Source organism: Diadema antillarum, unplaced genomic scaffold (assembly GCF_040938485.1).
Source record: "Diadema antillarum isolate AM-2024a unplaced genomic scaffold, OU_Dant_1.0 seq00001857_RagTag, whole genome shotgun sequence".
Taxonomy (NCBI): Eukaryota; Metazoa; Echinodermata; class Echinoidea; order Diadematoida; family Diadematidae; genus Diadema; species Diadema antillarum.
In genome coordinates, this window is record NW_027272529.1 from 410,557 (window position 1) to 433,670 (window position 23,114).

At 37.8% G+C, this 23,114-nt stretch overlaps 1 protein-coding gene across 1 annotated transcript in view; it reads right to left on the reverse strand.

Annotated features, from left to right (window-relative positions):
- Positions 1-7,994, reverse strand: part of LOC139712791 (uncharacterized) — a 28,206-nt gene extending 20,212 nt beyond the window's left edge. Inside the window, exons 1-3 of the mRNA XM_071624583.1 lie at positions 7,772-7,994; positions 1,404-1,641; positions 626-687 (exon numbers count right to left, since the gene is read on the reverse strand). Of these exons, the coding sequence (XP_071480684.1) occupies positions 626-687; positions 1,404-1,641; positions 7,772-7,994 (523 nt within the window). The remainder of the gene's footprint in view (positions 1-625; positions 688-1,403; positions 1,642-7,771) is intronic.
- Positions 7,995-23,114: the final 15,120 nt, after the last annotated feature.

Genomic DNA, 23,114 nt, shown 5'->3' on the forward strand with positions numbered 1-23,114 from the left:
GCTTAACAAACGAGGCCAAGAAAAGTTTCACTTGTGATTCTAAGGGTAGGACCGGCTTTCGCTTCCATTACTTTCCTTCCATTTACACAAGCTTATTCTGTCTCCATCTTCTTTGTGTACGTGACTACATGGAAACGGAGATGTAGTTGAGGACAACCGCAAGGCTACGGACATCTCCATGAGATCCCTCATAATACACAATGCGATGGAGCCTCCATACACCATATAGTGCGAAAGTAGAAAACACACTCGCACACACGCATAATGCACGTGTACAAAGAATTTACACTAACTATATCTTCCATCGTTGTATGTCTTGTAACTGCCATTATTGTCAAAATGTATCTTGAAGCAGTTGATGTTGAAATCTCACTCAATTCATTATGTTCATTACTTCGTTATGGTTCGTTATGCTCAAGACTTCTATTCCATCCATGTTTGTATCATATAAATAGAAAACTGAGGAAAACCTAAGGTTGAAAGCTCCTATTACCCAGCTGGCATCGTGCGACATCCCTTGTCTTCATTGTCACAGTTGAATATGTATGTGTATATACACTGTATGTATATGTATACATAGTGTAGTATATTCACTATTTGGAAAGCTCACGAAAGGGACACTTACCCGTTAACGTAAACGACCTCACGTTAGTCCAAAATGTGTTGTATCTCTGCACAAATGATCCTCTAAAAGAAAGAAACGTATGAAGAAAGAGGTTATGAAGATAATTATGATAACATGCCATTCGATACTTGAAAAGAAACTCGAGAAGGAACGGTTATGAAGCTAATCACGAAAAGGGTTTCCGACGGAGATTCCAATTTAGAACGTCACAACTGTGTCCTAGTGGAATTGTATTTTAAAGGATTTTTCTTTTGACAGACAAAGGAGGAACACAAAAATGGAGGAGAAAAAGGGGGAACAAGATAACATGTCAATTAAAGACTCAGAGAATTCCGGTGTGATATTCACTGCTATGCAGATGAATCATAAATCTTGCCCGGCTGAAATTCATGTTCGATTATTAGGACCTATCACAATATCCCTGATGAAAAGAACATTCTTAGTTTGAAACTAGAAATGGCTGGTTAACCATTACATTACCATTACTCTGGACACATTGTCGAACGCCATGTCATCATAAAAAAAGCAGACAGATAATCTTTTTCGTTTGATGAAATAGTCGCCATACCAGACAGACATCAAAACTACAATCCAGTCATTTATCAACGCCTGTAGTTCTTGGTACATCAGAATTCCGGTAGCAGCTGTGCACAAGTAATTGGAGTAGTTACAACTTTTGTATATAATTAGTGTGTCGTTGTAAAGTGAATAACAAATAATCTGTCTTCACCATCATGCCCCTTGTTTTACACGAGACAATGAGTAAAATGAAACTCACATGAACTCAATTTCACCGTCTATTTCATTTGGAGCTGTCCAGGAGAATGTGATACTCGTCTTGGACCCATTACTGTTGTGGGTTAGGGTATTGGCGGGAAAATCGGCGGGACAGTCCAGTCTCTGTGCTTCGCCCGTGTTGTATTCACTGAAGATCCCGATGGGTGTGATCGTACCAACCGCACGTGCTTGAATTATAAATCCTTTGAAGGAATTCTCCGTTGTGGCGTTGAGCGTCACTGAAAGAAAATATGATTGATAAAAATAACAATAATCATGATCATACAATGTTGTCATTTCTTTGGACGCGTATTGTAACTGATTTGATCAGATGGGCTTTCTTCATCATAACAATGTGAGGCACGAGCAGGGCCTACATGTATGGTATAGGTTGCGTCATTCTCATCGTTGCTGGCATCACAGGGGGAATTACATGTACCCCAACGATAGAATTGTGTTAATTCAATAAATGAAGCTATGTAAGTAGTATACATCGGTGAAGTTTGAGAAATGTCCGACGATCCGTTCAAAGTTATGAAAGTTTCAAAATTATTGTTAGTTCCATGTGGCGTATCGCACGACGATGTTACGATATGAAGACAATTTAAAGATAATTCAACCTTTTTTGACATTTCTAGCAAAATGAAAGAACGATTTACATCTATAGACTACTTCTTTCAGAAGGCAGGAGAATGATCGCCATAACGTGAGCAAATAAAAAAGGAAAAAATTCAAAAGCGCATTTTTCATTTGAAAATGAAATTTGTAGAGTTCCTACTTAGGCCTATGCGTAGGCTACACATGGTATTCTGCATTCACTGAATTCACATGAATAGTTGAGGGAAACCCCTCTAAAGAGAAATTTACTCCAAATGTATGTGTGGATTCGGTTAATGTAATACTTTGTAACATAGACCAATAATGACGAATATGATACATCCAAATATGATGTTTACACAAATACAAATATGCGCGTTTCTATAAAATAATATTTTTGCCATCACTGATTCCACACGTAATTTGGAGCTACCTAACATTCACGAAAAATACCGAGATTTTCCACTATTCTGGCAGCCCTGAGAATGAAACACTTTCCATTGCTCAACAGAAAGAGAGTACTGCAACATTCTTATATTCCACAGCTCCGCATAATTTAACGTTCTCAAACGGTCTCCGATCAGTACGTAACCCTTGACATTGCCTCCCATTATTTCGACCGCTGCATTCCTTTCTGATGACGTGTCAAGTAAGGTGGTTGTTCGGCAGGTTCGCTTTCCTGTATTCTTAAGCCAGGTAATACACTGTTACGTCCGGTCACTATTTCACTAGCGAGCTCTATCACGTGTCTATGGCAACTTTGTTATGGGCATTACAATATCCAATTAAAGCCACACTACAGTATTTCGCACCTGTTGTGGCGCTCATAAATGTTATTGTCTTTTATACTGTTGTTATTCTTGTTCACAATTAATAGATCTTCAATTCTGTAATGCTGCGTTTACACCATGTTCGAAACGTAATGTGCCGCGGGTAGATGAGACATTCTCCTGTTTCCCCCTCTTCGTACTCTAGTCTTGTTGCAATGTTCATTCCAGTCGTCGCTTCGGTGAACATAAAGCTATCAGACGCTGTTCTCACGGAGTCTGGTCAGGCTAGACTATCAATATTTTTTCATAAATACTCCATCGATCCGAATCTACAATACTCAGTAATTTATCGAGATTTCAAGTTGACAAAGACTAGTACACGTTCGTGTCGATAGGCTTTTCACTATCATGAATCATGTGTTCCATACGCGACGACGCTGATAGTGAGCTGTTGTTGACTTCTATACCACGCCAAACAAAATATAAAACTTGTGCGTCTTTCATACTGGTGGGATAAACGCGTTCGGTCACTCATCAAGGCTGTCTGAACGACGTTAAGACAACAAGGTTAAAGGGGCATTCCGGACGATTTTCATAATTTCACATCATGAAGTACATAAATCAACAGCTCCATGTATAGATTCCTGGAATTTATTGTGGTCCTTGAGCAGAGAAACCAATAAATTGAAAATCTTAAACAAATTACACTGAACAGTGTTGATGACATCAGAGCCTCATATATTTCATAAATGTGGCAGTGTAATTCCAGTACAATACCACTTGCTCAACAAGTTCACCTGTGAAAAATCTATGCATGCCTTCTTCTTTTGTTCTGCTTCCTTGAGCCCCGACTCATGCATTCTTATCATGCTTATGGTGAGGCTGGCATGTCATCATCCTTGTTCATTGCAATTTGTTATATATTTTGAAAACATTCTCATTCCTTATCCCAATCACTATAAATTCTGAAACTCTGTACTCGGTTTTGATTTATAGCTGTTCAAATGTAAAAGTCTGAAAATCATCCGGAGGTTCCCTTTAAAACTAACTTATGTGCGCATCATGGATATTCGTGTGTTTTCGGAAGTACATTTTTGAGTTTATCTTATCACGGACCCTACCACAAGGGTCCATGACTTAATCATGGAGTTATGTTGCTATAGCTCCATGATATTAGACCGTAATGAATAAGTAAGTTAACAAATTAACAGCATGGTTGTTTGTTTTCGTGCCGCCCAGTCACGAACCATTATTTGGTCACCTACTCCCTTCGATTAAGTTTCTATTACGGCAGGAATTCACGTAGTTGTTTCTACTTAGGGCAAACCTCTGGTGAGCTTTGTGGTTGTCAAGGGCAACATTTGTGAACAAGGCACGCAGCGACTTCGAATACATCTTATAACGAAACGGTTCATCTGCTGCTTATAATGTGCATGCAATATTCAAGAGTAGCATATGGCGACGAAATGTAAGCCCTTAGGAACTTACATGTAGGACGTTATCCCATTTCATAAAGTCTGTGTTTGCGTACACTGCTCTTCGTAAAGAGGGTGTAAGGTATCCATTACTTTTGACAGAATTAATTAGTGCAAATTATGCTATAGTTTATGGACCGATATTGTTCTGGCCAGTTTCTGTGTACGATGACATAAAATCCGGTTTGTCATCAGGACGAACCAGGTTATCTAGCCAATGAACCCTTAATTAAAACTGTTTTGACGCGGCTGTCTGCTCGGCAGAATTTGTTTAGGCGCTAACATCAATTTGGACAAGATAGCTGGGTGCCATACCAAGTCCGTGATCTGCAAACCCATTAATCAGAATAGCTTCGAGTCGGAACGGTTGGAAATGGTCTCCAAACAGGCAACAATGTCAATAACGTGGTGGCAGAAGATAATCATGACCTGTTTGTCTTTTGATGCGGGTATAAGGACACCCGGACTATTATTAAACTGATAAACGGACAAAACACCCTCCGCTCGAACTGGAGTTCAGTGTCAACGTCGTACATACATCACGGATGATTAATAGGCACGAGGTGGGGAGGTACAAACCTTTGTAACCCCGCTGACCTGTGCTGACTGGAGCTGCGACGACACGCCACGTATGTAGAATATTGAGACATAAATTGATGAGCAGCAATTTCAAGGCAATTAGGACTGTGCATGTCGTGTCATCATACTTATTTTCATGAGGGTATACATGTAATGCAATGTGGATAGGGCAAGGGAAGGGATAGCAATTTTTCCAGACGAGATTATGAGGATGAGGCAGCATTTCTGTTTTAACACTAAGGCAGCAATACCAACGTCGACCAACAACACAGCTTAAGTCTACACTACATTCATCTCAACGTGTACAAATTTCTATCATTTTAAAAAAAAAAAAACTATTTTGACATTACATGCGTGGTGTCTGTGTTTTTGGTAGCCGTACCTCAACTCCCTTGCAATGTGTTATTACTTTCCCTAACACAGTTTTTCTTTAGATACATTCTGGTTTGGTGAAATTCTGTAGTACAGGCTGATGATATCACATTTGAAATGAGTGGGGTCGAAACTACAATTCTGTGTCCATCAGGGAAAAAAAAAACCCAACAGCTTCCTATTCCTACAATTTCTTTAGCTCCGTTATTCTACGAGTTCGTTGTGCGTCCATCATAGGCCTGGCATAAATAAATTGTGGTAGCTGAGACGTCTTGAAATTGTAACTCCAGACATGCATCCTATTCCGTGGCAACTGGAGCTGGGAAACGGTCATCCATCTTTAATCCGAACAGGAGCGAAGTTTGCTGTTCCGCTTTTCTCACAGCATTAAGTCATGAGCAATGGCTATAAGCTGGAAGTAGCCCTGATGTCGTCACAATGCATTCCTTTTTTCTCATGTCTAAGCGTAGTGTCTGCCATTGTGTGTCACGTAATATTAGTGTGTCCTCCATGCCGACGATATAGGCTTACACCTCCGTGTAAAATGTCAACAAAGGACTTAATGAACAATATCGATCTTCATTTCGCGTTCACACACGTACACACACACTTGGTTCTTTGGTTAACTATAAGAAACAAAGCCGCAGTATGTAAATTGTATACTACTATAGTGTTACATTTTGCAGACGATGAGGCGTACATTGTAAGAGAACCGCGCTAAGATGGAATATGATGCCGATAATCCAAGTTACAGACTGACCCACCGAGTGAGTATCAAAACAATTGGCGTCTGTTGGCTGTATGACTTATTCGTCGGAGCGAGCCGAAAGATGAAAACCCACGGCCCACATTAATAATAATCAATGAATACAGTTCTAATCATAACACACATAGACATTTGCACTCAATGCCTGCGCTCATGCACCGCACGCTATCCTTTTTAACATTTTTACCTCTGTTGAGGAAAAAGTTGAATAAAAAATGAGGACAGTTTTGTAAACTAACAAGCAAAGCCGCCGCCTCTATTTAAGCAGAGTGCTATGATGAATATACGGTATGACGAGACCAATGCGTTGTCGTTTGTGTTTTCTTCTCTTTTTTTGTGTGTAAATGCATGATTATTATGAAGCACTATAAGATTTTGTCCCTTTTTAGTATAAGGTGATTCAGGATTGTCACTACGCTTCAGTAGCCAACTCGTCTTGGCGTGCCAAAGGTATTTGTACAGTTTTACTCATACATCGGTTGTTATGAAACATTTTTGTGCGTACATGCGTGTTAGTGTCTGTGCGCAGTGCACCTGTGTTGAGAAGTCACCCCTTTTCATGCATCGAAGCTTTTTACCAATATACACACATGCATCCCTCGCTCTCAGCTGGAGAAAGCTCAACGCCATTGTGTTGATCGTCTGCTCGTTATCGCTTCATTGAATTCCCACAGTAATGGAAAGAGAAAAAAAGTACCACACCTTTCTATCATTATGCTGGCAGCTTTCTCACAATATGGTTGTCTGATGATGTCTGATGCATTACTCATAAAAGGGATTCTCTGCTGCGATGAATCATATGAAAACCACCACAAAATGGCATAAAAAAATCTGATATAGGCAAATTATGAACACTGATTCTATAAATGCTAAAGCTTCAGCCGCTCACCACTTGTTGATGATCAAGAGTTACAATACTCGAATTGATAATGAAAAAATATGGTAACTAAATAGCCACAGTGCATGGTGAATGCTAACGAGAAAATCATCAGGAATAACTTGCGGGAATTTAAACAAAATGGTTCAATGACATCGAGAATAGATGATCATGACCTTATTTCATATTCACAGAATATGTGATTCACTTGACTAGCCTGGAGACTACTAAATTACTATTGTATGTTGATGAAAGGTTTATCGCCATAATCGTGGATTAACGTTAAAAAATTGTTAATTATTACCAAAGGAGAAAAAAATGAATTTACTGTCAACAGACGGGAGATTTCCATTGTTCTTTCTTTTAAAAGACTTGAATACGCAAATTTCCATTTCGCATAATTTATATGTCGTATTGTGTCTTTCACAATTCAGACTCATACAATGTAGAAGGCCAAACCAAGGGTGCTTTATTACTCCTAGTCCTGCTAGGATCCATCACTAAAATTTATATCAAATGACATAGAAATTGTGCAGTGAGGTGCATCGTATCATAAATATTTATTGACATATCTATCTCTTCGTCGTTGGATGATGGAAAATGTATAACCGTATACAACTGGTATAACGTGAATTCAGTCAAATTGAGGCAGAGGAGGCAAAAATAAAAAGAAAAGCCGTCCAGATATTGGTCCTTAACAAGAAACTCGCCGGATAGCAACAGATATTATAAAGGCCAAATCAAAGAGAATTCAATCGAAGTTTTCGAAATCTAAACAAACAAAAACATCGCAGATACATTACATGACTGTATACACCACTTTTTAAATTTAAATATGACTAATGAATGAAAACGGCAGGTGACACGGGTGAGTTATCTAAACGCTGTCGTCTATTTAAAGACTAATATTATTGTCTTCATAATTCCTCTCACCTGTTATAGGGGCACTTGGTCCATAATATTGAACCTTTGGGTTGATGGTAAACGGGCTGGCGGCCGTCTGAGGCGTTCCAGGATGACCTGGAGTTAGGAAGCTGCATGCACTAATTGGTGCCCCACGGCTGTAGGCCCAACTTTGCTCCGCCATAAGAAGAACTGACCACGTCAGGAGAAACGTTCTGTACACCACGTCCGTCAACATGTTGCCAGCATACATGTTTGTATGGCTACCACCCGCAACTCAACTGCGGCTTTTTTGCCCGCATGAGAAACTGCTACCAGAACTGAAGTTGTTCGAGGTTGTGTGATACAGTCGGGTGGAATGCAAACGATGCGTTGCGGCGATGGACTGGTGTGGGAAGCGCACACAGGTTGTTCTCCGTACGTCTGTACGTACCTTCAGTAAACATGCGTGCACACACACACACACACAACCACACACACACAATACACCTGTGTATTATAAGTAATAGGTGTGGTTCGTCCAAACCAACGATGACTAATGCTTCGCGAGAAGGTGATTACGAAAGATGCGCTCTTTCTAAATATTCCGCCCAATGAAACTCCTTGATTTTGGTGCTACACATTTCCACACGTCCAAGGTCTGCTCAACACTCCTAGTAGAATCATCATGTAAAATATCAATCTAGGAACTACTGTAACTAATCCTCGTGCAAGAAAGTTTTGTATTTATGACGCTGCAGGTTGGTAAATGTACAGACTGTTCCGTTTTGACGTCGTTAAACTGAGCCAAGTTTTAGTCAACGGTCTTCCTCCCGAGGAAAAGCTATTGTGTTTGATCAGCACGGTGTATGCATGACAATAGCCCGTGAACGAACTTTCCTTTTCATCGATCCACTCCCCAAGGTACAGTCAGAGGGAGGAACTTTACATCGAGGAATTCAAAACAGGGTTTAGAGTTTGGATGCCCCGCAGACAAAGAAGTCAACAAAGAATAAGAAAAAAAGGGGGAAGGGTCGAGTGAGACGAGAAAAAAAGGCTGCATAGCGACAGGCAACGTTTCAAAACATCAAAATCTTTATTATACAGGGAGTATTAGAGGCAAATTACAGACTTATATCCATAGGACTATGTAAAAACTGGTTATGCCATATATGGGTTTAATGTTTGGGTTTAACGGTTTGTTTCAAAATAAACAATAATTACAGCCGATCGAGGCTGACTTGCAAGAAAAAATCATAATTATATCAAAAGAAATGTTGAGCAGTAAACGTACGTGATGAAAGTGATGATGATGATAAAAACGTGCATTCACACACACGAACACACACACACACATATGAATAATACATGTTTATTTGAATGTTTATATAAATATATATATATATATATATATATATATATATATATATAGGCCTATATGTATATGATATATACACTCTGTATATCATTCATAAATTGTATATATATATATATATATATATATATATATATACAAACATATCGTTATGAATAGACATCATCATTCATTATAATATTCATATACACATGATATAATGTACATTCATAGACACCAAGCATATATTATGCACACTCTATGACATAAAATGTATTGATATCACACATTACCGGCAATATGCATGGTGTATAAATAAAACAAACGTATATAATCTCATATGAGATTATACTTATAGGTGGCACAGGCATGTTGAAAAAAATAAATGATCGTGCCAACCCTTTGTCTATTTCATGCTAATACTTCCGTTTCTCATTTGCCTAAAATCTTCCTCCAGAGACGTACGATATCATACAACGTTCATGATAGGACCAGGACTTCAGTTAGCTTGCTTTGTGACGTAGAAGTCGGGTTCACTTTTAAATCAGAACGCGTATATATGAAGTTGTCTCAGGCCCATAAATAGCTCCTTGATGGTGCCCGGGGTTTTTTTTTCCGCATTATTGATTCTTTTTGAGCCTTGTCTGGTCGAGTTTCAAATGTCCACTTGTTTAAGCATTTACTTCCCTTGTGGAGAGAAACTGTGAATAGTTGGAATCTCATTATATATGGTAGTCGATGTTATTAATACTTATTGATGTAATGTGACCATTATAGAGTTAAGCATCATGTCATTGAGGAAATAGTTCTTATTATATTGGAAAATACTTTGCATGCTATGAAAGCTACTTATGTCTGTTTCACTGAGCACGTGCTTGGGTGGTCTATGTAGGGTAAAAGGAATTGAAAAAGGTCCTTTAGTATACCGTTAATTGAACAGGTTTTTATTTCTCTTTCATATCATTCTTTTCAATGTTTCATACTTATGTAAAAACATAAACAAACAGAGAGAGATCGAGACAGAGAAATAGAGAGAAAAATAAGAAGCAGAAATGAGAGGTAATGACACACTAACCCTTCATGACTGTATGAGACCGAATGGTATAATGAGATGAAAGGCACTTATAACTGTAGTGTGTATAAAATACTCGAAAGTGAAACATTATGTGTATATTGCGAAATCCTCTGTTGTTATGGCGGGATAGAGTAAAGACGAAGATCAAAATCTAATGTGTGAAAAAAAAAAACATTGTTTTCTCTTGGTAAAAAAAAACAGCTTTTTTGTCAAGCAAATTTGTAATTATGTAGGAAACAAGTGTTATTGTGTTGCTGTCTCGTTTCTCTGCAAGCCAAGGACTCAGTAACAGTTTAGTACAGGAGGAAGTCCCAGTGTTGTTTTGTTTGTTTTTTCCTGTGCAAAGTATAGGTATCATGACATTAATATCGCTCGCGGTGTAATCAATATGGAGTGACACGTGTATCTCTTTCGAATAAGGTGTAAACCTGCAAAATTTACTTAACGGTAGCAATTTTACAATCAGTATTGATGTAAAAGTGGAAATTTTCGCGGTGTTGAAATTTTCGCGCATTTCGCGCAACCCGAAACTAGCGCGAAAATAAAAGCACTCGAATATTTTTGCTTGCCATGTTCCAGTAGTCGAAAAACGATGTCTTGATTCCGCAGAATTAAAAACACGCGAAACTCTTCTCAGCTCGCCCAGCGCGAAAAATTAGTCACGCGAAAATATCCACTTTTACAGTAGCTAGGAAGAGGAAATTGGCCTCACGTTTTAGGTGAATGATGCATTAGCATCTAAATTAACAGTATTGGTTTTTTGCACGTTTGTTGCAGAACAGAGATAAATCACTCGCTTCTTTGAAGACGTATCAGTAATCAGTCTTGCAAGGCAAACCTGCCTATATCTATCAGATCGTAAATAGTCTGTTATGATCGGAAAATACTGCAGTAGTCAATATGTTTGCGTATCATTAGCATATTTCCATGTTGCTGGTTTTTATTACACACAACTCGACTCCAGAGTGGTATAGTGTTGAGGATATCTCAAGAAAGCTGATTCCATGTGTTGAGTGTATCACGTCATCTCCACCTCATGTTACCGGAAGTACTTAGTGTGTGTCCTTGTTGCTGCGTCGTTATGCTACGAGGTCGAGGATCGAGTGGTATACTTATTACCATCTCATACCAAATTTACATAGTCACTTGTCAGGTTTTCTTTTTAAAATATCTGATCTCATGATAGTTTTGAACTCTTTAGACCTGTCGCTGAGAGTTGAGGGCACACCTGCTGTAAGTTGTAACTACTAGACCCTACGTATAATATCCATTATGTAACATTATGATTATTGTTGCTTTCAGCATTAGTCCCTTGTCTAAAATACTGGAATTGTGACTTTTTCATGCACCAGGTATGAATTATGAATATAACAAAACATAGCAAACGATGCTGTACTCGGTCCTTAGTGATTCAAACCCCAGGTTAAACTGGGGTCATGTTGCAAAGTCAGAAATGAAACTATTCTGAGACTTTCCCCTCAAACATTTGGAGTGCACGACACGTTTGTGGGTCGTCAAGACATACTATCGCAGCATTTAGGAAATTTGGCATGTGTTCTAAATAAGTTCTTTTGTCACGTTCTACATGTTCTACTCTCGTTTCACACTGATCAAATGAGAATAATAGAACAGTGTATTATACACCTTTGAGATGACAGTCGTGGAGGCGTTGTGACGTCAAACGTTTGGCACCCCGCGCACCACCTGCCAAGGTTATCCATTCTTAACCCTTGACCCTGTACTCGCGTAAAACTTTCTCGGTTTTGTTGTAGCAGGACAGCAATTGATGTTGTCGTTGTGATCTTTGACTATCAATCACGAGCCAATTATGAGGCGAAGCCATTTTCGGGCTTGCATTATGCTCCAGACAGGTAACTATGAAATTAAAGGCATGATTTACCATTTGCAGATGAAACAAAAACATAGTTCTACAATGTGAGTTATGGATAGAAACACCCACTGTAAAAGTTTAAACCATGCAGTATAATCAATCTTTAATATTGTTTAATATAGAAAATGTGAACAATAGTTATAATAAAATGCGTTCAGACCATCGTCTACCGTTATGGTTTAATGAGAAAAATAGTGATATTTTATTTATTGCGAACATTTTATATTGTAGGATGTTTTTTGGTACAACAGACCTATGCATATGCATCAAATGGGACATCTTCAACATCTTTAAATCATTACTCCCAAAGGTAAACAGCTCCTTTAAGGGACAGCGGCTCCACCATAACATGTCACTATGGTTAGTTTGTTTGTTTGATTTGTCATGCTCACTTGAAAGATGGTAGCAAGTGTCCATGCAACCACGGTTCATTTTCACTATGACTGTCTAATGACTGACATGTATAAAAAGAATCATTTCGTGACAGTTTCACACGTATGGCATGATTGTGTGTGGTTCTTTTTTTCAATACGTAATATGGTGCATGTCATTTTGATATTGTGATTCACATAATATAATCATGACCTGTTGGGGTATGTTTTAAATTAAGGTATGGCCGATATTTTCTAGATGAAATTTATTTTCTATTTGTAGTTTACCAACTCAAATCCTTAAGTGAACAGATATAATAAATCATATACATATATACATACATTGTGTGTCTGTGTGTGTGCCTGTGTGTCTGTGTCTCTGTGTGTGTATGTATATATTGACTTGGATTGGGCATTTCCATGATGAAATCTGCACCATTGTCTAAGTTGCCTGAAATGAATTTAGTAAATCAGACGAACAGAATCGTAATCGAATGTGTGTTGGTATTTTTACACATAAATCCAACGAAAAGGAATATTGTTTCAGGCAATTATGTCATTTGATATCATTGTCTATGCACAAAACCATCATACAAATCATGTTTCGGTCAGTAATGTATTAACTACGACTTTCTCCCCAAGGTTCATTAATGCTATGGTCTATTGCGACGCAACAAAATTCGATTTGCACTCAAAGTTGTGCATTTGTTTACTTCCTTTCAAACTATACGGGAAATCTAGTCAACTTTGTGCATATCGGTCAATGGGAGATCCATGAGGCCAATATCGCTTTCTTCGTGAAAATAAGTAAATCTTTGAAATTCTATAACTTTCTCAGTTTTGGTCGAATTGGTATGAAACGTCAACCATTCAGCCCGTTTTACTTTCCTCTACAAAACATGTCCTCTATTTATAAAATCCAACTGTACTTCAGACTCTTCCGAATATGACTATTTACTCGTAGAACACAATAGTGTAGTTGCACAAAATGGTGATTTTTTCCTACTGTTTGTTACTGTTTTGTATACACTTTTTTTTCATAAAAATCGGTAACAACAATGATTATGTCTAATATCTTTTTTATACATCGCTTTTTGAACAACTTCCTGTTTACTCGAAGAGCCTTACAAACTACTCTGTTCGTTGGAATAAAATCTCCACCTTTATGGAACTAAATTGAACTTCAGATTTTATTGTATCATGATGTTATCATTATTTGTGTTACGTGGCTGATCCGAAAATAATGAATGTTTGTAAGTCTGCCCGGGAGTATTTCGCAAACACAAAGTAATAAAGCGATCAGATACGCATCAAACCACCGTACCTTGATTAATAACTGGTTTTTATATCAGACCTTGTAAGGTTACCGCCGATAAATCATTACATTGTTAAAACTGCGGCCCACAGCGTAATTGTGGAATAAAGCTCTGTGAAATGTAATAACGACTGTGATGATAAAAATGTATTTCATAATGTGATAGGAAAAAGAGAACAATTCCTCGTGGAAACTTCAGGCATTGTTCTCTTTTGTTGCCGGTATGTTGGTGGTGACTAGGATGTATATTTCATTTCATTCCATTTCATTTCATTTATTATATATTGGCCTATGTATATATTATAAGTCGTGACGAAGGAAGAGGTATGGGACGTTGCAGTAGTTCACTTATTACCTTTAATGATGCCGAGCTTTCGACCTTTTTCAGGGTCTTCTTCAGGGCTTGAGATCTGAACATAACAATAAAGCAACCAATTTGCAACAAAACTTAAACAGATCAGGCTAAAACAGAAGAAAGCCAAAAGAAAAATGAATCAGAACATGACATGAGTTGACATTCACTACACCAATATGACATACACTAACATGCACGGCCGTGTGAATACTAGTAATATGACAGCAATGTGACATAAATACACAATAGCAACAGTTAAAATTGCAATGAAATGATTCAAAATATATAAAACAACAAAAATCACGATCATTCTGAAAAAAGAAAGTGTACGCTGAAAGCGTTACATTTTGAAATGTAGACTATAAATAGAAATGAACGCAAACGGAATTACAAGCAACGATAGAAAAATATAATAGTATATGTGTACAGATGACTCAACGACATCTTCAATTACTCCCTGAACTTAATAAGCAATGCTTTCATACCCATGGAATTTAAATTAGTAGCACTTCAGAGAAATATGTCTGTGGTGGGAGACACGGAGTTGAACAAAAAGTTAGTTCACACGGCATTGTCTACGAAGAAAAAAAAAGAATGATAGGTCAACAGTAAGGTGTAGAAAACAGCACCTGTGTTAAAAGTCACGAAAAACCCCAAAACAGACTGGGGATGCGAATACGCTATCCTTGAACAACGTCATTATTCACACAGCTCGACTCCACAGAGGCCCGGGAAAAGAAAACACACGCCACCTTTGTCTTGCTTTAAATAAAGGCGGTCGACACACATTCTCCTTCGCCAAATGACTCACTTTAAGTGACATTCCTTTCTTGACAGTCAAGTTAACAAAGCCGGTGTTGTGGTTACCATGGTAATTTACCGTGAAATACCCGTATACTTTAAATAATCCCCTCTGAGGTATGAGATTACATCAAGTCAGGCAAGTTTGATGAACTTTCAGCAATTGTTTGGGAAGGAGTAAACGATCGTACTCACGAAAAAAAAATATCTTTGAACTCTTGCAAAAAGCTGGTGAAACAGAGTTTCTTTGTACGAGACTTATTGATATGTCGGTTATTACGTACAAAACTTCTTTCATTTGAACTATAGGTCTATTCAACTGATTACAGGACCCGAGCGGGTCGTGCATCTTTCTAGGGGAGAATTAAGTCTACATTTGGTTATTGTTTTTATCTCTGGGACAACGGGATGCTTTTTATATCATAACGACTGTAGAAAGCGCATTTTCAAAGTAGGGCCTACTTATGTAGGTTGGAACTTCTAATGATCTGGTTTAGCAATACCATTGTGAAAAAAAACAAAACATTCACATTTGAAAAAGATGAGGCTTCAGGTGTTAAGCTTGTATTTTATGAATTGATGTCAGGTGCCTATACCTATTATTGAAACTTCTTTTGAAATCGTTGAAATTATTCTGAATGCAATGAAATATTTCTGGTGTTGATTTTTTTCCGTTTTTTCTCTTGCTATTGTTATTCTAATTGTTATAAGAGACTTTCCAACCCGTTTTTGGCAGATTTCCAGGGAAAACAATCATGTTCATCGAAGTTGTCGCTCCAACGCTGGACAAACGCAGATTGCATGATGCCATTAGACATTATCGATGCGCACGAGCTTTACCTAAAGGTCCTATTTACCTTTGGGAGGAATGATTTTAAAATGTTCAAGATATCACATTTGATGCATATGAGTAGGTCTGTTTTACCACACACAAAAAAATCTACCATATAAAATGATAAATCATGCCTTTAAGAATGCCATGATATTGGTGCTACACAGTGATAGAATATCACTTCCAAATTTGTATTATATAGGCGATAAATTACATCAACATTAAGGATTCATATTGAGATTTAGATCAAACACTCGCAAGCGTTGTCATCCCCCCCCCCCCCCCCCCACACACACACATAAATAAACACGTACATTAAAAAGAGGGGAGGGCTCTATAACGTATAAAAGAAGTACATGGCTATTGTTTCGGGTTTCGTATAATTATAAGTCTTCTTTATATCCTTCCTTATCCAAACTTATAATCTATCAAGTCATTCATCTAAGTGTCTATCTATCTATCTATCTATCTATCTATCTATCTATCTGTCTATCTATCTATCTATCTATCTATCTATCTGTCTATCTATCTATCTATCTATCTGTCTATCTATCTATCTATCTATCTGTCTATCTATCTATCTATCTATCTAGTTAACCTATTTGCCTACATATTCATCTATCTTTCTATCTGTCTATCTATCTATCTATCTATCTATATATCTTTCTATCTATCTATCTATCTATCTATCTATCTATCTATCTATCTATCTATTTATCTATTTACCTACTGCTGTCTACCTGTCTATCTGTCTGTCTGTCTGTCCGTCTGTCTATATAATATTTATTCATCTAACTATAGCAATTGCTACTGTCTACATTATCCAGCTATTATTATCATCTATACACATCAATTATTGTTATTCTCATAATCTATCCATATGTCTATCTATCTGGCTGGCAAGCAGTGTTTACAGGTCTTTTTGTCTGTCTGTTTGTATATCTGTATGTATATCAATCCATTTATTTGTCTGTCCGTCTGTCTAAATAACTGCTTATCAATCTGTCTATTCATCTGTCTTTCTCGCTTTCAGCATTCCTCTTCCATAATTCTCACGAATTCATGTAATGTAATATTCAAATGATATCGTTCATGAATGTATATGATTGCTATACAGGATGAATTATTATGGCGCGTCTCCTTGTAAATTCAACAATATTGGTGTTCAGTTTTCCCCCGTTACGTGGGACAGTTCTTTATGACGGGTGTTACTATGATGACTGTTGCGTAGGCGGATTGATGGGGGGGGGGGGGGGGGGGAGGTGTCGGGGAATGATAAGGGAAATGAATATGATTAATTAGGAATGTGAACCTCCCTATTTTCAAGGTGGTAACAATCATCCACACTAAACCACTTTGGAATTCATGCACAGATTTAGTCATTGATTGTTTTCCTGTCATAGAGCTTTAATAGCTCGTATAGTCTCCCTGAACGTTTTAATGACAGACTGAGCAGATACAGTTTGCTGTCCGGTTGGTCCTTAATACGACATGATGCGTTCATGAATACAATCATGGTGAATTTTTGTCTAATTCTTCGGTATTCTTCCCCCCCCCCCCCCCCCCACTAGGTATCATAACATTCTCTACACTGGCTGATTCTTGTCAACCAGTCAAGGTTTTATTGACATGTTTGGTGAAATGATGCTACGTTTTTTTATGCGCAAGAGAAATAACACATTATTGTTTGTCAGATATACAGTGCATCCTTCAGAGAGGGACAAACCCTGTAAAATCTTTTGAGATCAAGTCGCTAAAAAAGCTCCTATTGTCTGAAATAAGTCAAACAAACTGTTCGAGCGAATCGGCAAGGCTGAATAATCTCCATTGAGTGTCATAACAACAATCGAGATACTTCTTAAAGCGGGATAAAACGCTTCTTAGAATGGTTCCGCTGAAGAGTTATAGCCTCGTTATTATTGTTGCTGTTGTTTGGGGGGCACATTGTGCAACCATATAACTTTTTTATTATTTGATGTAACATCGTCATATTTGGCACATGGGTAGTGTAATTCATACTCTACATGACCGTACATTTGAGTTTTCTGGAGGTCACCCATGGAGGGCGCTATTTACCAAAATATAAAGAAATATGCTGAAAACATGATTTTTCTGTATAATTTTTATCCTCATTATATATGTCTTATTATACACCAATCATTTTCATATTTGCCACAAATGATAAGCAAGTGGAATCTTATTATTTGTTATGGTTGGAATTTCTCAAGGTCACCACATGGGGGCGCTATCCATATCCACATAAAGTAGTACATTATGAGACCTGAGAAGAAATGTTTGGGATGGGTACATGTAGTTATGACATTTCATATTTGCATAATAGTAGAAGTTTGAGATTGCCAATTAATAATATGATAAACTAATGATATCAGAGGCATAACTTGGGTGAAGGAATCAAAATAACACAAAATAGAAGGGCAATCTTTAGGCCTATTGTTTTCAATTATCTCTATTATCTCTATTGTTTTACGCCTTTGTCACATAAAAACAAAGGAAATAATAACAAAAAATTTCCAGGACCATAATTACTTCAAATTTTGCTCCTTCAACAAATTTCAGCCAAGAAACCCCCATTTCATACACTGTAATGCTGTTAAATGAAATGGGAACAGAAAAAAGATGCAAAATCTGACCGACATGGTTGTCAGTTTATGGTTGCCATGGCAACCAGCGACCTCAAATATAGAAAAATTATACATCAAAATGTTCGCAATAAGATTTGAGGAAAAGTCACCAAATTTGGTTGAAATCAGATAAAGGGCTAAAGAGTGGCAAATGAAAATTTGGGCTTTACAGGGCTAAGGAATCCTGTTCTACCCAAGAACATATACAAGGACACTAGTATATGAACAGAAGGAGAGAGAGGAGAGAGAGAGAGAGAGAGGGGGGGGGGGTGGGGTAGAGAGAGAGGAAGACAACTTTTTTTTTGTTTTTCATTACGGTTCACTGGAGATCGACCAAAGAAAGCAAATAGGGGATAGGGCAGAGCAGAAGTTTACGAACTCTTACGTGACATTTTAGTAATCAAACTTCCTCGTAAGTGGCGCTATTGAGTTTTGTAGGCTTGTGCGAAATCTGGCGATGTGTGACAAGCAAATAAAATGTTTCAACTTTCAGAACATCAGTTATCAATCTTGTTTTAGAATCCAATAGGAACTGTCCTTAAAGCTACAAGCTTATTCTAAAGCAAAAGATAAAATACATGAAAGTATATGTGGCTGAAGTGTAGAGAGTAATCAACGTGGCGACAAATTAATTAGCAATTCCACTTAACATTTTTTTTTCTCGTAAAACAATAGTGCTTCTAACTGTAGATTTAGTAACAAAATTATCCGCTTAAGGGGGTATCTCACTGAGCGGCGAACGTTTGCGAATGTAGCGAATTTGGGATTTCGCCAGGGTTCGTTAAGGGTTGCAAAAGGTTCGTTAACAGTCGCAAGAAAGTTCGCAAACGGTTTTTATTGTCGCAAACAGTTTTTCTTGTCGCAAACAGTTTTTCTTGTCGCAAAGAAATTGTGAACATGTTCAAAATTTCTTTGCGAACCTTTGCGAATTTGTATTTTCGCTAACAGTTGCAAACATTCGCAAAACACTTGTAAGAATTCGCAAACGGTCGTAATACGGTGTCGCTAACATATTTATTTGATTCGCCACTGCTAGCGAACAAGTAACCATACTGGTTCCTATATAAAAGCTTCTGAAACAGACAAGTGTCCACTTTAAGAAAGTTCTTGAAGCTCTTGACATCTCCATCATGTCAATTGCTGCAAGTCTGTCCTCTGCAACAACCACTCTCTGACCCAAACAGTCTTTCTTTTCTTCTTCCTTTCTCGTTTTTCTTTATTTTATTTCTCTTATGCTGCACAATAGCTGTAGCAGAAGCCTGACAAAGCAGCTCTTCAAGGATAGCAACACCTTGAGCCTCTTCTTGGCAGAAATTTATTTCCATATACTGGAAATCCATCTTGAACGGTTGTCACAAGAGATCTGAATTCAGTGGAAGGTCTTACTTTCGTTTTATGGGTCTGACTATACATAATCGCCTGGTACTTTTCTAGGTCCAAGAACATTCGCAAAATTGTCGCAAAGGATTTGCAAACAGTTGCTAATATTTGCAAAACTGTCGCTAACATTTGCAAAGTTGTCGCTAACATTTGCAAAATTGTCGCTAACATTTGCTAACATTCGCTACTAGTCGCCACCTGTGTTTCGCAAACACTTTTGCAAACATTCGCTGAAGTGTTGCTAATTGTCGCTAAGCATCGCTAAAAGTCGCTAACTGTCGCTAATGGCAGAAGCGAACTTTGATTTTTCGCAAACATTCGTCAGAAAAGTTGGCGAATCTCAAATTCGCTACGTTCGCAAACGTTCGCCGCTCAGTGAGATACCAGCTTAGCGTGTAGAATTATGAGTACGTGTCGCCGTGTGTGTATGTGCGTGTGTTTTTGCTTGTTTGATTGCTTGTTTGTAGTTTTCACAACTTTTTCACACATAAACAATGCGTTATACATGACATATAACGTACTATATTATCAGTTTAGTTGCTCATACCGGCATAGATGACCGGTGTACTCTTTCTGTAACAAACCTTCTCGGGAGGTGTCCAAAAATATACTTTACCAATACACGAAATATTAACCCTGAGTGGGAACATTGTTGTCAGTGTCTCCCTGCCACACTTGATGCATGCTATCAATGGAGAGTAAACATAAAAAGGAAATGATGGTAGATAGCGATCTCATAAAATCCGAATGGACAAACTCTGTTATTGCAGGGGAGGGGGTTAGGATTCCGTCGAGCAAACTAAGATCGCTTCAATATTATGTCCGAACAAAATATTTAACCCTCATGCAATAACGATGATAATAATCTACGATATTAGTAGAGCATCTTGTTATATTCCCCTCCTAAAGGTTTTTTTTTTTAATGTGTATATGTGTGTTTGTGTGTTGTTGTTTTTTTACGTGAGCATGTATCATTTTGCATGAACTATCACTTTGTTATTACAATCTTGCTGTTTCCCCCTGAAATTTCATTTCACAATAAAATAAAGCATGTATAATGTTATGCACGGTCACACACACATGCATGCGAACGAAAAAACCCACAATATTGTTTTTTTCATTGATTATGTTTGCACTGTACTCGTGGACAATCGCCCCCCCCCCCCCCCATAAAAAGTGCGTACATGTATTTTCTTATCAGACGATCTATTCTATGATATGAACATCTGTACAAAAAAAAAAATGTACTCTGTGTAGTTCCCTTATTTCATCTTGTAACCTTTCGTCTGCACACACAAGCTCCCTCCTTCTATCTCTCTACACACACAAACATACAACCACACACACATCGCACACACACACGCTCTCATGTCCGCACGCACACATGCACACCCGCAGTCTACATTTTCCGTTCGAGTTATTCATACTCCCGTCACTTTATGTTCTAATTAGGCATATAGCTACGAGTAACTGGCGGATTCAGAGGGGGGGGGGGGGGGGGGGCGCACCGGGCGCGCGCGCCCTCCTTATTTTTGGTTAAAACAAAAGAAATAAAAAGAAAAGATGTAGGGGGTGCGTGCGCCCCTTTAATTTTTCAAAGGCGCCTCCCCTTTACGGAATTTCTGGATCCGCCCCTGGAGTAAGGTTCGTGCTTCTTTCTATAAAATCACTGTGCTTAAATACATTACATATTAGAATACTTCAGCAATAGAAACACTTCACAAATGAGGACCTCTGGAAACGTCAGTCTTAACTATGATCATAAAATATCTTGTTTTTATTTTTGTCACAGGACTACATGAACTCTTATATCGACTATTGTGGGCATTATACTACAAAGGGGTGATCCACATGACGTCACAAAAACATATTATTGTATCTTTCATTATATACAGACAGCGTTCATTTCATATCATTTCAATCTTTTGGTAGACTCGCTAAGCACACGTTACAATGCCAAAACATTCTATAGCGTTGCACTTTTACAAGCGTGTACAAATGCGTGTATGCACATGTTAAATATCTACATGCTTACGAAGCTGAGAAAAATGTCATTTAGTTATCAACGCTTCTTATCATACGCATATTTAGAATTAATACCCTTCATGGTACACATTGGTTCCTATTACCATCAGCCCATCCTGAAGCTTCAAACATCATCCTTCTGTGGATTTACAAAGAGCTTATTTACTTTTGCATTTTCTAGATGTATTCTGTATATCTTTGTCTGCAATATCTTGACAGCTGGATTTAACACACGACTAGATCAGCACGATAAGTTATTACTCGAAAATTTACAAAAATAAATTGTCTTTCTCCCTGCGCTATGAGTGCTTGATCGCCAATGGCGCTACAGACTATCAAATACTTTCACTCACACTTCCTTGGTATGTCTGGAATTTATAGACTACGCAACGCGACAAAACAGAGACTCGGAAATGTCGAACAAATCTTTACTGAATTTGCTTTCTCGTGGGCACGAGTTGGAAGGATAATACATCCAAACATTGGCACTTTCCGTGTTTTTACCAACAAATTGCCATGATAAATGAATATCCAAGTCATTTAACGATATTTGAAATTTAGTAATGAAATGATTGTCAGTATTCAACATGCTGATACGAAAAAGAATTGCTCTGTTTGCAGTTTTCCCATTCATCATGATAAGATTTGACATGACATATGTAAATGAAAAATGTCTCGTATCTAAACTAACTGACAAATGTGATGCCGTAGGAGGTGCAAACGACATAATTTGTCCAATTGTGTCTTTTTCTAAACAGTTTATTTAAATATTCATAATGCTTTTCAGAAAAGCATCACTGAAGCTCATGCAATACGGCAATGTGTGGAATAATGTTCCAAGTAAAATCCTAGAACCCACAACCAGACAATCACATCTAGAGTTTTTACTTCCATCCGCACATGTTTACTCAATTTCAGTTCGGTAACTCTGCAACGACGAAAGAAAAAAGAAATGGCGTCGATCCATACACCCATAAATCTATGTTGGAGAATGTTGTATGGTGGTTGTTTTTACTAAAGATGTTTGGTAACCAGTGTGGGCAGCCGCGTATTAACACATGGTAAAATACATTCTCTACAAACTTGTTGACAATCAGTTTGACTCAGTTAGTGAAAAACTATGAGTATACGAACAAAGAAATTCTCCAGGATAGTGAAATTTGATGGTCAAAATGGCAAGGCATAATTATCGTTTTTGTTTTCTGTTGCGTTACGATTTAATTCTTGTTCTAAGAGCTGTAAACACCCTATGTCAGCACTCAAATTTAATTTGAATCCCTGTTAAACCACACAATTCTGGAATGTACTCATTTCTGGAATAATGGGAAAATCTTCAAAACAAAAATCCACCGC